The sequence below is a fragment of the Orbicella faveolata genome, unplaced genomic scaffold (genome assembly GCF_042242905.1).
Source record: "Orbicella faveolata isolate gen_17 unplaced genomic scaffold, um_ofav_v1 contig_2, whole genome shotgun sequence".
Taxonomy (NCBI): domain Eukaryota; kingdom Metazoa; phylum Cnidaria; class Anthozoa; order Scleractinia; family Merulinidae; genus Orbicella; species Orbicella faveolata.
The window spans coordinates 21,515,373-21,530,619 of NW_028301547.1; the positions used below are offsets into that span (position 1 = coordinate 21,515,373).

Genomic DNA, 15,247 nt, shown 5'->3' on the forward strand with positions numbered 1-15,247 from the left:
CTACCGGCTGTGCCCCAGAGTCCAATATGGTACTGGGTTAAATACAGCATAAAATAGCGCCTTGTGCAGAAAATCGAATCGGTATTATCACATGCTTTCCCAATAGGTCAGTACAAAATGCAGTCTGCAAGACTGCAGACCGGGTACAAAACGCAGACTAGGTACAAAATGCAGACTGCAGACTGGGCACAAAACACAGACAGAGAATAAAGACTTTTTTTCCTCTGATACGTGACAACATGTCATCTGAAAACATACCGTGTCACGCAGTCGCTTTTCCGCGGTCATCTTTCACCAACATTAGCATTATTGTGGAATATTCCTTGCTCGTTTCTTCATATATTTTGTCTTTGACAAAGCGGCCAGGCCACAGGTTATTTATCTGCTGCTCACCTGATTTGCCAGCTGACTTGCCGATCTCCGAAAGGCCGCCACGCTGCCGAATGCGAAGACAGTGGACGACCCGCGTTCAAAGACAGTCATGTGTTATGTCACTTGCCCTCGAAATCGTATTGATATGACAGCTCGTGCACAAAGTGAGAAGATACGAGTAGACTATGAAGGCTTGAAATTCTATTTAAGAACTACTGTGGCCTGATCGATTGGGGACGTAGCTTGTGATAATACCGATTCGATTTTTCCCCCAGGCCCCATTTCATGCTTTGTTTATCCCAATGTCAATCGGACTCTGCTATAACAAGAACGTACTGGGCACATGATCTGGGGGGCACAGCCGGTAGAAACTCATAGCCCATAGAAAAGTCCCCTCCACTAACTATGATTTGCCCAAATTGTTCCCTTTGCTTTTCGTTTGTCCGCCATGTTGAATTCTCAGGCGGATTACCGCTGTGCACTCGTTCCCAGACTCCCGTTCCCGGTTCCCCGTTCCCCGTTCTCCGTTCCCCGTTCCCCGTTCCCCGTTCCCCGTTCCCCGTTCCCCGTTCCCCGTTCCCCGTTCCCCGTTCCCCGTTCCCCGTTCCCCGTTCCCCGTTCCCCGTTCCCCGTTCCCCGTTCCCCGTTCCCCGTTCCCCGTTCCCCGTTCCCCGTTCCCCGTTCCCCGTTCCCCGTTCCCCGTTCCCCGTTCCCCGTTCCTCGTTCCCCGTTCCCCGTTACCAGTTTTAGTAACATCCATTGCAATATAGCTAGTGCTTCTCAGTATAACGACAGCCTGGGTACACGCAGCAAAGCGTCCAGTTTAAATATGTTTTCGTTTGCCGGACTAATGGTGTTCCTCGTTATATACGGAGAGCGTTTGTTAACAATAGCAAAACTGAATGTAGACAATCATGGTATAGCATGGCCAGCGCTGTGATTAGTGAGAGGCGCCATTTCTGAGGCAAGACATGTTCCGCAGTATGTCCATGACAGCATGTCGAATGTTTTGTCATCTTCCAGCAGTAAATCACAGGATTCAAAGACGAATTCAGACATGGTTGCAAGAGTCCATGAGAAAAGAAGAACCTTCTTAGCAGGAATGCTTGGGTCGTTGATTTGATATACAGCTATACGAATAAAGAAAGTCAAACAACAAAGCAAAAACAAGAGAAACACGTAGAATATGCCAAGCGCTGATTTACAAAACTAGCTAAATTTGCCATTTCGTTATTCTCTGTTGCTTGTTGTACTTGCAAAACATGAATCTGATTTTTGAGGCGTTGTAGGGCCAAATAAATCCTGATCTAAACCACTGCTGTAACAAGGAGATCAACAACTCCAAGAATCAATATAACTAGACCACGGTTAAAATAAAATGGAGCCAACAAAATCGTCAAAGAAAGAAATAAACTCAACACCTAAATGAAGATCACGAGAGGGACAACACGCTTGTGAGTCACAATTTCCTGACATCTGAGATGAAGATGAATAGCTAGGAACCTGTCTACACTTACAGCCTCAACGCCCAAGAACGAAACTAGAAAAAGCAAAACCGAGACCATGAGTAAACCCTTGTATGTATTACCGCAGGATTACCCTGTTGTAACCACATGACCAGAAGTGAGGTGTACAATGGTTGACCCAATAAACGAACATCAAATCAGAAACAGCAAGACTCAGGAGCAATATTTTTAACGTTTTTGGCAAGGATGAAGTTTTTCGTATCGCCAGAATTGTTACAATCAGTCTAACATGATCCCAATGTAGCATAGAAATCTACTGAAAAGACAATTAGCGATTCAAACTCGGATTCAAATTCGGAGATTTACGAGTAGAACTACAGCAGTAATTCACAAAATGATTCCCTCATAATATTAACTCAACGCGGGGGAGCTTAGCCTGAGAAAAAGAACTGTAATGGTTGTGTGGCCACCAACGTGTATCATTTATGTTAAAAATTGAAGCGGGTGCTCAGGAAAACCAATTAAACTTTGTAATCATTGAGCGGCACCAAGCAGGTACTTAATTCAAACAGTTCTTTGAACCTAAACGAAAATGATTTCTTATCAGCCTCTGAGCAGAAAAGAAATTAATTAATGAATTTTAATTATCACGATTTGTTGTTGAAAACTTAAATTAGGACACCGTGTGAAAACGATACCACTGCAAATAAGAATCCAACGACAGTGCTCTTAAGAAGACAATGAAAAGAGCTTTTAATTATAAAACCTGGTTGTCAAAGAAGATTTCTTTAATTTGTACCCAAACCACATCTGGAAATTAACCTACAATGTATTTTAAATCGCAAATTAACAACAATCCTAACAATATTTTTAACTGACAAGGAAAAAACAAATTGCATGCCGTTCAACAATACTGATATCGCTCATAGTGCTTATAATTCGCAGTATACACCCGCTAGCGTCACGGACGAAACACCAGCTGTAGCTTCAGTTCCTCGTTTGGTTAGTATTTCAAAAAATATTGTTTCCGGGCTCCGTAGAAGTTTGAAAAAACTCAGTCTTATTCTTCAATTTACTGAGACATACTTACAATACAAGCGCAGTCAGTAAAGTTTTCCTTTGCACCTGGTGCGGTTCATCGTTCGGTTCTGTGAGCTAGAGTGACCCTCAGAGTCCTCCATAATTAACGCTACCTTGAAACGCCCATGCAAACTTAGAAATATGAATAATTCTGCTTGTGGAGCGCTGCTTTCAACTTCAAGTTCTACCATCATCGCTAATATTGTCTTCAATGGTTGTCTTTGCTATTTCACCATTATGCTTAACATTTTAACAATCCACGCCCTACGTAAAACATCTGCACTATCAAACACTTTAAAAACATTACTCCTAAGTCTCGCTGTTTCTGATCTTGATATTGGTTTACTGGGCCAACCTTTATATATCGCTATTCTCGCCAAGATGTTACGATGCAGCTCTACACATCTTCCCATTCTTGTTGGTTTCGCTGGTTTCGTTTTGAACATTCTATTTCTGTCGTTGTTTTTTAGCATTATGGCCTTAAGTGTGGATAGATTCCTTACCATTCAAAAGCCTCTACGATACGAGGAAATTGTCACAAAAAAAACGAGTTAATATTATGGTAATTACAATATGGCTATTCAGTGTATTTCTCGTCCTGTGCGCTGCAGCGCTAGCGTTCGCAATTTCACAAAACATCGTTTCTGTACTTTTTCTCATCATAGAATCCCTCTGCTTTATTGTAACGGCATGGACTTCTTACAACATATATTTAACCGCCAGACATCACAACATGCAAATTCAAGCTCAAGCACAACAGGCTTCCCAAAATAACAACATGGTGATTGCGAATCGCAGAAAATCTACCCAGAGTACACTTTTCATCTATCTGGTATTTTGGGCTTGTTATCTGCCTCAATTTGTGATTTTGATTATTCAGCTGTTCGCACAGGCACGTCAGAGCGCAACTGTTAATGAATTGTTTGTGTTCTCAAGTACTCTTGTTCTACTGAATTCGTCGCTCAACCCCGTCGTCTACTGTTGGAAGATGAGAAACATTCGATGCGCTATAATGAACATCTTACAAAAAATATTTAGGAGCTAAATAAATAATTGTACATAGGGAAGACGCTTTGTTAAAAACAACACTTCGAGATGTTCTTGTGCGAATTTTCATCTACTGTTGGAAGATGAGACACATTCGATGCACTATGATATGAACGTCTTCCAAAACGTATTTAGAAGCTATGTAAATAATTGTACATAGGGAAGTTGCTTTTTTAAAAACAACACCTCGAGTTGTTCTTCAGCGAATTTTCATCTACTGTTGGAAGATGGTACTATAACGATGCACTATAATGTGAAAATCTTTCAAAGCATATTTAGGAGGTATATAAATAATTGTGCATGAGAAAAGAAATAAAATGTTCCTCAACGTGAACTTTATTTTTTAAACGTTGTTTGTCTAGTACAGAACAGGTATGTAAAACAGATAACCAATAAGCTGTAGCACGCCGATCTGCAGGCTGATGACTACTTCAACCAGTTGCCTAAGGTGATGTGTTTCTGAAGTGACTTAGAACAATAGGTCGCATTCGTGCCATTGGACTGGAACTCGCCTTGATACTGAGGCTAATGCTTGCATTCAAACACGCTCTAAAGTAGTTACTCGAAAAGTACTGGACGGATTAAAGCGAAAAAGGATCGCTTTAGAAAGCTCTTTCAAAGCGCCGGACAGTCGCAATTTTACTTCCCCTCTTGCGAATTTCGCTCCGAAAGTCCAGATGCAAGTTTTTTGCGTATTTGATGAAACCTTAAAATTTATTACGTCATTGAATCGACCAATGACTTTTCTTTTCTAAAATAGCTTCGCAGTATGACCATCCAATATAATTAGATTGAAAAAGATAGGTTATCATGGAAAGAGGCCCATGAATGGTGAAGGTGTTCACTTAGATTATCGTCTCTTGTCTCTTTTTGATGATATTCCTCCGCATGAGCCTCCTTCGCTGAAACTTGTTCCATTCCAATACCGTGAAAACGAATATGGCCTATTTGAGATCCTGTTGTCAAGGCATATCGATTCTTTATAACTGATTAACGAAACCTTTTACAATTAACGTAACTGACAGAGCAATAATCACATGACACATTTCTGGGCAATTATCCGTCATTAAAGATTGCACAGCCAATCAAATCGCTGGGTTCTACGCTGAGTAAAGGTTATAAGGGTAAAGCCCTTTGTTTTGCAAATTTTTTCACCATAAGGTATACACCTGCTAAGGGCATAACTGTGAATGAGCGTCAGCTCAAGCTTCTTCATTCTACTCAACATCGAAGAAAATATCTTCCATCAGAAGATGTTCGAAAAACCTCATATGTTCTTATACACTGACGAAACAACTCTATAAGCTCTAATAACGAAGACACGAAGAAGTACAGCACTGTGAACGATCGGCGTTCATTCTTACGTGCTGTGAATAAGTAAATTTCTTAGTCCAAAATTAAACCAACTGAACCACGTTCGAAGACGAATCATGCAAAACAGTTCACTTGGCGGCGCGGAGCTACAAAATTCAAGTTCCACAACCGCCTTGCGAGTTGAAGGTTTCCTTTATTCATCCTACGTGGCTAATATTGTCTTCAATGGTTGTCTCTGTTATTCCACCACAGTATTAAACATTACGACAATATACGCTCTGAGCAAAACCGTTTTGATATCAAAACCGTTGCGAATATTAATACTTAACCTGGCTGTCTCTGATCTTGCTGTTGGCGTACTGGGTCAACCGTTATATATCGCTCATTTGGCCGGAGAATTACGTTTCAAGGTTCCAGACACAGCTACCTTCATCGTTTCATCTCTGATCTGGAATATACTTTATCTCTCATCGTTTTCCAGTATACTGGCTCTGCATGCAGACAGATTCTCCGCTATCCACATGCCGTTTCGATACAACAATCTTGTGACTTGCAAACGAACAGCTATCGTAGTCATCGCAATATGGCTGTTTAATATTCTTCTCGTGTCGATCACTGTTTCACTGACTCCACCCGGATCGAGAATAAGTCTCGTCATTTTTGACATCATAGTATTATTTTGCTTGATTATATCGACGTGGTCATCTTACAAGAACTATTTAACAATGAGACGCCATAAAATGGAAATACAAGCTCAAGTACAACAAGTAGCACAAAATACGACCGTGGAGAATCTTGTGAGACTCAGAAAATCTACTCACAGTACATTTTGGATTTATCTCGTATTTTGTGTTTGTTATCTACCTAACGTCCTCATTGAAATTATTGACGCGGTATACGGATACGGTAGTGCAAGCATTGTTATACACACATTGAATATCTATTTGGTGACGCTGACGTTTCTCAATTCCTCCCTCAACCCTGTTATCTACTGTTGGAAGATGAGACACATTCGACACACAATGCTTGGAATACTTCAAAACATATCTAGGAGGTAGGCATTAAGCCGAGAGTGACCGTTAAACCGAGTTACAACAAGGGTTATAGATTGTTGAATCTTTGATTACCTCGGAAATATAGCGAAATAGAGGTCATAAAAATTAGAAGTATAGACCAGTATAGCCAGATGACTAGAAAGCCCTACAGCGACACAAGTGCTTTTTAGAGGCTAGGCCTGATCACTTTTCCGAACTTATTATATATTCGATAGAGCAGTTTTCAATTAAGTGTCGTAAAATCAAAACTCTCTACCCGATCATAAGAGACAGAGACAGAGACAGACGGTAGCACCAATCAATACCCGAAGTAGAGACATGTAGCCTTGATGTAGATGACGCGAAGCGAGGGAAAACGTGTACGTACGAGCGAGTCACGATTGGGTCTGATTTTACTTCTGATTGGATGGAAAGGGCCCGAAATTTTTAGACATATCGTGTAGCGTAGTAATGTAAAACGAAAAAAAAATGCGAATTACTTTAAACAATCAAATGAAAATTGCTTTATGGAAGGATAATATTAACAAGAGTAAGAATGCTGAATCGTACACCTCAAAAGTATTCTGTATTGTAAGTTACAACACTTTTAGAATTTTCAGCTGGCGTCCTGAAAGGGTTCGTTATAATGAAACTTTTAGAGAAAATTAGTAGTATTTCAAAAAAAGCAGCTTTTAATTTGCTATTCACGCTTTTATACATCGAACATATGTTATTTCTTATGTCGATCAAATTGCTATTGAGGGTGACATGAAAAGGCCAGTGATGTCATGATGAGCCTAATCATCCAAGAAATTAGCAATTTAAATATGCATTGGTGAATATAACAGAGAGGCTCGGTGAAGCCGGAACATTGAATGCACCAAAAAGCACATCCATTTTGATATGAAAAGACGAGAAGCTGTTAGCAGGCTAAAATTTGGAGGATGTAAGAACTTTGGGAGGTCGAAAATGCAGAGAAATTGGCTTTTGAAAACAATTCAATTCGTTGGCTTTCGCTACCAGTTTCCCTGCTGTCCCATGTTTATGATTTTGAATGTTTTCTTCAGCTCAGTTTATAATCTGGTCAACCTGTGTTGTTAGCGTAACAGAATTTAAGTTTCTGAAAGTTTTCTGCGTTTCCTTCCGTAACTGAAAACCTTACGCTGATTATCAAAGTGCGGCGAAAACTAATGACAAGAAAAGTGTCTCAGCGAGGGCGGTTGTGAATGCAAACACCTTTCTTATAACCAATCAAATCAAGCTCAGATTTGGCTAAATTACAGTAAAGTGCAAATGTGCTTGTGGTACTTCTAGTAATTTTCAATCTGCAAGCGTCCCTGAATGAACATCTGAATTACTCTGTAGGTATTTACTTGTATGTTTTTTTTATTCTGTATTTTGCCCCTCCAACTCATTGAAGGGGCAAAATACAAAAAACTATGTTTTTAGATCTAGTGCTAGCGTTTGCTGTGGCTTCGTTGTTATACTCCAACGCAAAGCATAATCTGTCTAAGGATCTTCATCTCAAACAAATCCCGAATTTTAATCGCCAATTAACGGGACCTACACGCGGCCTTTAATGTCTTGCAGACACGTAAAAGCCAAAGGAAGTTGCCAATTATCTATTTTTGTAAGGTTCCCTGTACGAGTTGACCAGTCTTGCTTCTGTTCTGCAACGTAAGAAACTACTTACATTGATCATTAAGAACATCCTTTCTCTGCTCATTGACACAGTGAAACAAAATGTCATCTGGTCTCTGGGCATATCAAGTTAAAGGGTAAAACACAATTAACGAAAAAATAACATATTGCTCACGCCGGCCACAGCTTGACATAACTCATCAAGAAACCCGACTAGGGGCATTAATCGTTTCTCGTGGCCAATTAAATCGAGTATTTCAACGCCGGACAAAATTTAAGTCAGTTCCTTTGTTGTGTTAATGGTTTGCAATACAAGGCGGACACCTGCAAACATATGTGAGTAAACAGTTTAGTCTCGGCATCCTTCGAATCCACTTCGTATCTTAACTAAAGTTGATTAAAGTACTGCCTCACGGAAAAGAAGGCTTTGTCACGGCTAAACTGACACTCTCAGTTAATTCGTCCACCGGTCTTATGCCTCAGTTTCAAGCAAATTAGCATTATGAATAATTCCACTGACAGCTCGGCTCGCAGCTGCAGAACTCAAGTTCCAAACCTTCAAAACTAGAAGATCCGCTGTATTCTGCCATCATTGCTAATATTGTTTTCAATGGTTGTCTCTGTTATCTGACCATTATGCTTAACATTGTAACCATCCACGCTTTGCGAAAAACATCTACACTGTCGATGCCTTTAAAATCGTTTCTGCTAAGCCTTGCTGTCTCTGATCTTGGTGTTGGTTTGCTGGCTCAACCTTTATATATCGCTTATCTGGTCGTGTTATTACGGTGAAACTTGTCAAATCATACCGTCCTTTTGGCTTGCACTCGTATTGTTGTGAACACTGTTTGCCAAGCTTCGTTTTTTAGTATTATGGCCTTAAGAACAGAAAGATTCATTGCCATTCAAAAACCTCTACGATACCGAGATATTGTTACTCAAAAACGAGTTGTTACTTTGGCCATCACAATATGGCTCTGTAGCGCAATTTTGTGACTGTCCTTTGCAGTTTTGTTTCCAGTGAAGTTCAATACCATAAGTTTTGCCATTATAGAATCCTTCTGCTTTGTTGCCACAACATGGTCTTCTTACAAAATATGCTTAACCGCAAGACGCCACAACACACAAATGCGAGCCCAAGTACAACAGGTTTCACAAAACAGCGACGTTGTAAAAATTGCGAGTCTCCGAAAATCTGCCCAAAGTACTCTATCTATCTCGCATTTTGGGTTTTTTACCTGCCTCGATACTTTATCGACATAGTACTTCAAATAAAAGCAAGCAAAAATATGGCTGTTGACATTTTGGACGGGTTCTCGACGACCCTTGTTTTCCTTAATTACTCCATCAACCCCATCATCTACTGCTGGACAATGAGAAACATTCGACACACCGTAGTGGGCATTCTTCGATGCGTATTTCGGAGGCAATAATGCTTCTTGAATTTGCACGGAAAATGTACGGAAAATTGCACGGAACCATGTTGCTGCGGTAAAGACACTGTCTTCGGTTACATGGCTTGGTGGAGCGCCGCCCTCCGGCCACCCTGTGAAAAATATGTTCAAAATAATGACCTTGCTGGATTAAAAAGTTTAGAATTTTAGAATTTTGATTTTTGCTGGCCTTAAATGCATATGAAAAATATGCATTCAAATTAAATGAGATCTCCGGTGACTGGTGTTTCCTCCTTTAACTCGGTCACCCACTGTTGAAAGATGATACACACTCCACACACATTAATGGATACTCAGTACAACAAATGAATGATCAAGCGGCGTTAGACAGATAGTTACTAAAAGACGGTGCAGCAAGATGGAGAATATAGCAAGCATCTGTATATATATTTTGTCTCAACTTAGTATTCTACGGATTATTTGATTACGTTCTTATGAAGTTTGCAGTGCCTTGCACGGAAGTAAGCAATTCTTTATCGAAACTCACAATTATTGATTATACACACCTAAATACGGCACCAAGCATTCTAGTATATGTAGTAGGTCTTAGTAAAGAGCAGTTTAAACTTGACTGTCAAAAGAAATTCTTGTTTGCTTTAGTTTTGTATTAGAGCGCTATGCGATCTTGCGCCACTTTTTAGAAGTCCATAAAAACCGAAAACATCCTGATTCACTCATATACGTTTTCCCGCGCTTCGTGTCAGTTGCATGGCTTCGCTTTGAGTCATGATTGGTTCACTGGATTGTCTGTGTGCTTTGTGATATGTCAGAGTGTTTACTTTAGTTTCGGTTTTACGACACTCAATTGAAAACCGCTCTATTACCGAAGTCAAGGCTAAATTTTCTGACCAGCCTCTTAAAAGCGTTTGTGGTGATGGGAAATGCTAAAATCCTCGTTGGAGCATTAAATAAAATATGGATATGAACGCAGATTTTTCGTTGTCTTTTATGCTTTTTTAAACACCGACTAAACCCCATAATCCTTGTTATTCAAAATAATTTTTTGAGGTACATTAATATTTGCAAAACTTATTGTAATATGGCCCTAAATATAAAGGTAGCCATTGTTTAGGCTTCGCTATTTACATAACAATCAAGTCTGGCATGAAAGTAAAGTTTGCTCAATAGTTCACAATATTATTATGCCAGTGTAAAATGAGCTAAACATTTTGAACAACAAGATATTTTAAAGACATTGGGGTGTTAATTATGATAATAGTACTTTATTTTACTAGGGAAACATTGATTAGTGATGACGCAGTAGTACATATAATGGCCCTCCCTAAGCTAATCTAAAACCAGAGTGCAAACCAAAAATCTGATAATACTGATAAATTAATCACTACATGTAGTTAATATTAAAATGCTCATTAACGGAGTTTACTAACGTCATTTTTCGTTGGATTTCCATTAAAAAGCGCTTCTGTCAAAGTGCGTCCCTAACAGATGGTTCAATTCTGTTCCACAGACGAGTTGCACTGGAATGGAAAGTCCCGAGACCTGAATTTATCTTATACTTTGGCGTAATAAAATCATTTCTTTTTGAAGTTCTTGTGTTGCAATCGTTACAACTCTTGACATGGGTCTTCGCAGTTTCAGTCACAGAGCAGATTTTCTATGCCCTAAGAGGCTCGGTGGCTTTGAGACTTCAATTGCTTTATTGTACTGCCTTGGTTTCTACTATAAAACCTGATAAACCTCCCTGTTTTCAGTTCAGTTCAGTCTTCCCAGAGATCTTCATCTTAATAAAAAATACGAAAGCATGTCTCATTTTGATTTCGAATCAACGAGACAGCCTTCAATATTGCAGTTTTACATGGATAAAGAATGAAAACAAATAACTTATTTAGCCCTCATTACGTTGATGCAGTGTGAGGGGTAAAGCAAAGTAAAAGTAAAACTTTATTTAAACAGGGAAGCCCGTTCAGCTTAAAGGCTGATATCCATAGGAGCCCTGTATAAATAACATCAGGTTAAAAATACAAATTTATGTACACAGGGTTCCTTAAATGGGTGTTAAAAGAATTCCTTAAATGTGTTATCTTTCAAGTTTACATCTTTTGTCCTTAGCGTGGGTAAAACTGATATACAGCAGACTGTAAGCAACAGCTGAAAACCTTGAAGGAGTTTAATCAGTTCTGTTTTTGCCTGGTTAGCAATGGAGAGTTTTTGCCTGTTGTGACAAATTCAAACCAGGCTAATAACCGGTCTCAGGGCGTATCAATTTTCTGAGTAAAACAAATATAGCCAAGAAATTAAAAACACAATTTCCGTAAATGACAAAGCAATACCATGACATGCAATAACGAGGAAATCCTCAGTGTCATTGAACCTTTTAACACAGCCAATCATATCACCAGAAGGAAAATACTGTTGACTGACAAACTCCTTTGTTTTGTTAAAAGTCTCGGCTATAAAGATTGGGAAGCGGCTGGGCTTTAATTAAACTGAAAGAAATTTCTGTTGCGACAAGAATTTTCAGCACGCATATACGATCATCCAACATTTCACAACGGACGCTTCAACATATGCTCAAGCATTTTCCTTGGAAAGAAAATCGTTTTCTCCTTCATAATCCAATCCTCTTCGTTGATTCCAGCTCTTCACATGAGTGAAACGTCTATACCACCCAATTGAAAAGGCGTAGTGGTGAACGGTTATAAAGACCACTCGACATTCATCCTTCGTTCCTAGACTGTGGTTACATACATTTGTTAAAATCAAACTTGATTGAAAACGTTCATGTAAAGCCAAATCATGAATAATTCAAATTGCAACACCAAGCTACAAAACTCAAGTTCCACGGCTTTACAAGTCAAAGATCCACTTTATTCTGCTATTATCGTTAATATCGTCTTCAACAGTTGTCTCTGTTATACCACGATTATGCTGAACATTGTCACCATCTACGCTCTAAGGAGAACGTCTTCACTTCCAAAGCCTTTCAAAACATTGCTTCTAAGTCTTGCAGCTTCTGATCTTGGTGTTGGTTTACTGGGTCAACCTTTACGTCTCGCCTATCTGGATGTGAAATTACAATGCAGCCTTTCTAATCGGCCCATTCTTGTTGCATCTACTCGTGTTATTTTGAACATTTTTTATTTATCTTCCTTTTGTAGTGTTATGGCTTTAAGTGTGGATAGATTCTTTGCCATTCAAAAGCCTCTACGATACCAGGATTTGGTAACTCACAGGCGAGTTGCTATTGCTGTCATTGGAATATGGTCTGTCAGTGCACTGTTAGGGCTGTCCTTTGTGTTCGTTCTTCCAGGCAAAATCACTATTGTGATCATTCTCATCATAGAATCCGTCTGTTTTATTGCAACGACTTGGTCTTCCTATAAGATATACATAACTGCGAGACAACACAACATACAAATTCAATCCCAAACACGACGAAATAGCGGCATGCTAAATATTGTGAGTCTCAGAAAATCTGCCCAAAGTACTCTTTTCATCTACGTGGCATTTTGGGTTTGTTATCTGCCCCACTTTATTTTGACTGGTCGTCTCATACACGCAGGGCGAACTATGACTTTAAGCACGTTGAATCATTTCTTCGGAACCCTTGTACTCCTTAACTCCTGCCTCAATCCCGTCATTTACTGTTGGAGGATAAGAAATATTCGACACGCTATAATAGAAACTCTTCGAAACATAAGGAGGGGGAAGTAATTGTGCAGCCGTAGATAAATACTTTGTTAAAATATATGAAGGGGCTCTAAGATGTTTTTAATTTCTGATTATTTTCCAGAAGAACGAAAGACATTTAAGAAGAAAACGCCTTTGAAAAATTGAGAAGAGACCGAGACGAAAGTCAGTGTGCTTGAGTTTCAGGCCAGCTGTAAACATCATTCAGCTGATATCGTTTGAGCCACTCGGCAAAGCATTCAAAGTGCAAACATTTTTAATTGCAACGCTTTTACTCATGACAAGTTTCTCGATTTCTTAAGTACCAGGCACTATCAGTGACAATATTTTACTTTTTCGTCCTGCTCTTTAAAAGCGTTTGTAAGTTGTAATTATGCTAAAGCCAGGCAGGAGGATTCGATGTCTTGTGGAAAAGAAGAAGCATCGTCAAGAGCATGGATGCGCAAACACAGTGACATCCATGCCCAACAATCTCACAGCCGTAGCTAGGCTTAAATTCTTACCGAGGAAGTTTCAGAAACAATGCTTCATTTATATTGAATTTATTCTAATGCAAAATAAAATCTTACGGGAAATTTTCACAGAAGAAAGTAATGCGCCAGCGGAGCACCATGGGCGAAATTTGTGGTTAAAGTTGTTGTAAGTTGCAGTATTGCAAACAAATAATTCTCCGTCGGTTTTCTGGTTTTCGCCGAGCTTCACGTCTAACACTAATAAAACTGTAATTGTAAATACTGTAAGGCGGGTTTTGAAGTTTTCTCAGTTGCGTTAGTAGGAACAGCCGCTTTGCAGATTGCTAAAATGTCTTCTGTTACGGTTAAAAACCAAGAAAGTTCAAGGATATCAAACATTTAAGGCTTTAATCTCTCATAACGTTCCAGTCCAATAGCGAAATTAGAACTGCTTACGAGCACACCCCGGGGGGGGGGGAGGGGTACTTGGGTCAATCTTTGTTGGGTATGTGCCGCTGGCCTCTCAGAACCCCTACTCCATTATAGTCATATTCTATGGCCAATTATAGGTCCATCTTAGTCATTTTTGCCTCCCCCCCCCCCCCCCGGGAGCACACGCAGAAGCACGGTACTGTAAAGAACCGACGTTCATTCTTACCTCCTGTGAATAAGTAAATTTCTTGTTCCAAAATTAAACGACGTTCGAGAAAGAATCATGCAGAACAGTTCTCTTAGCGGCGCGGAGCTACAGAACTCAGGTTCCACAACTTTGCAACTTGAAGGTCTGCTTTAATCATCCTACGTGGCTAATATTGCCTTCTTCTATGGTTGTCTCTGTTATCCCACCATAGCACTAAACATTGCCGAGCATCCACAATCTGAGGAAAACAGTTTTGATATCAAAACCATTGCGAATATTAGTACTTAACCTGGCTGTCTCTGATTTGGCTGTTGGCTTACTGGGTAGGCCGTTATATGTTTTACGTTTCAAGGTTCTAGACCCAACTACCTTCATCCTTTCATCGCTTATCTGGAATTTACTTCATCTGTCTTCGTTTTGCAGCATTCTCGCCATGCATGCAGACAGATTCGCCGCTATTCACATGCCGTTACGATACAACGATCTTGTGACCTTTAAACGAATGCCTATCGTGGTCATCGCAACATGGCTGTTTAATATTCCTCTCGTGTCGTTCAGTGTTTTATTGACGCCACCCAGTTCGAGAATTAATCTCGTCATTTTTGATATCATAATATTATTTTGCCTGCTTACTTCGACAATGAGACGACATAAAATGGAAATTCAAGCTCAAGTACAACAAGTAGCACAAAATACGAGCGTGGAGAATCTTGTGAGACTCAGAAAATCTACTCACAGTACAGTTTGGATTTATCTCATATTTTGTGTTTATTATCTACCTAACGTCCTCATTGAAATTATTGACGCGGTATACGGATACGGTAGTGCAAGCATAGTTTTATACACATTGAATATCTATTTGGTGACGCTGATGTTTCTCAATTCCTCCCTCAACCCTGTTATCTACTGTTGGAAGATAAGACACATTCGACACACAATGCTTGGAATACTTCAAAGCATATCTAGTACGTTAAGGCCCCAGCAGTAAGCTGAGAGCGACAGTGGAGCCGAGTTACAACAAGGATTTAAAGACGGTTATATCTTTGATTACCTCAGTAACATAGCGGAATAGAAGTTGTATTAAAAAATTGAAAGT

General features: G+C 39.6%; 1 protein-coding gene and 2 pseudogenes across 1 annotated transcript; all 3 read left to right on the plus strand.

Moving 5' to 3' along the window:
• Positions 1-3,059: 3,059 nt before the first annotated feature.
• Positions 3,060-3,963, plus strand: LOC149112404 (adenosine receptor A2b-like; annotated as a pseudogene).
• Positions 3,964-5,395: 1,432 nt separating this feature from the next.
• Positions 5,396-9,992, plus strand: LOC149112405 (melanocortin receptor 5-like; annotated as a pseudogene).
• A 1,771-nt stretch (positions 9,993-11,763) lies between these two features.
• On the plus strand, positions 11,764-13,945 carry LOC110040882 (melanocortin receptor 5-like). The gene has a single exon (XM_020746153.2). It carries the CDS (start codon positions 12,166-12,168, stop codon positions 13,081-13,083), a length of 918 nt encoding a protein of 305 aa, XP_020601812.1. The 5' UTR covers positions 11,764-12,165; the 3' UTR covers positions 13,084-13,945.
• Positions 13,946-15,247: the final 1,302 nt, after the last annotated feature.

What these genes read in the sequence shown, in the direction of transcription:
- LOC110040882 (XM_020746153.2), top strand. Translation starts at nt 12,166, where the DNA reads ATGAATAATTCAAATTGCAACACCAAGCTACAAAACTCAAGTTCCACG.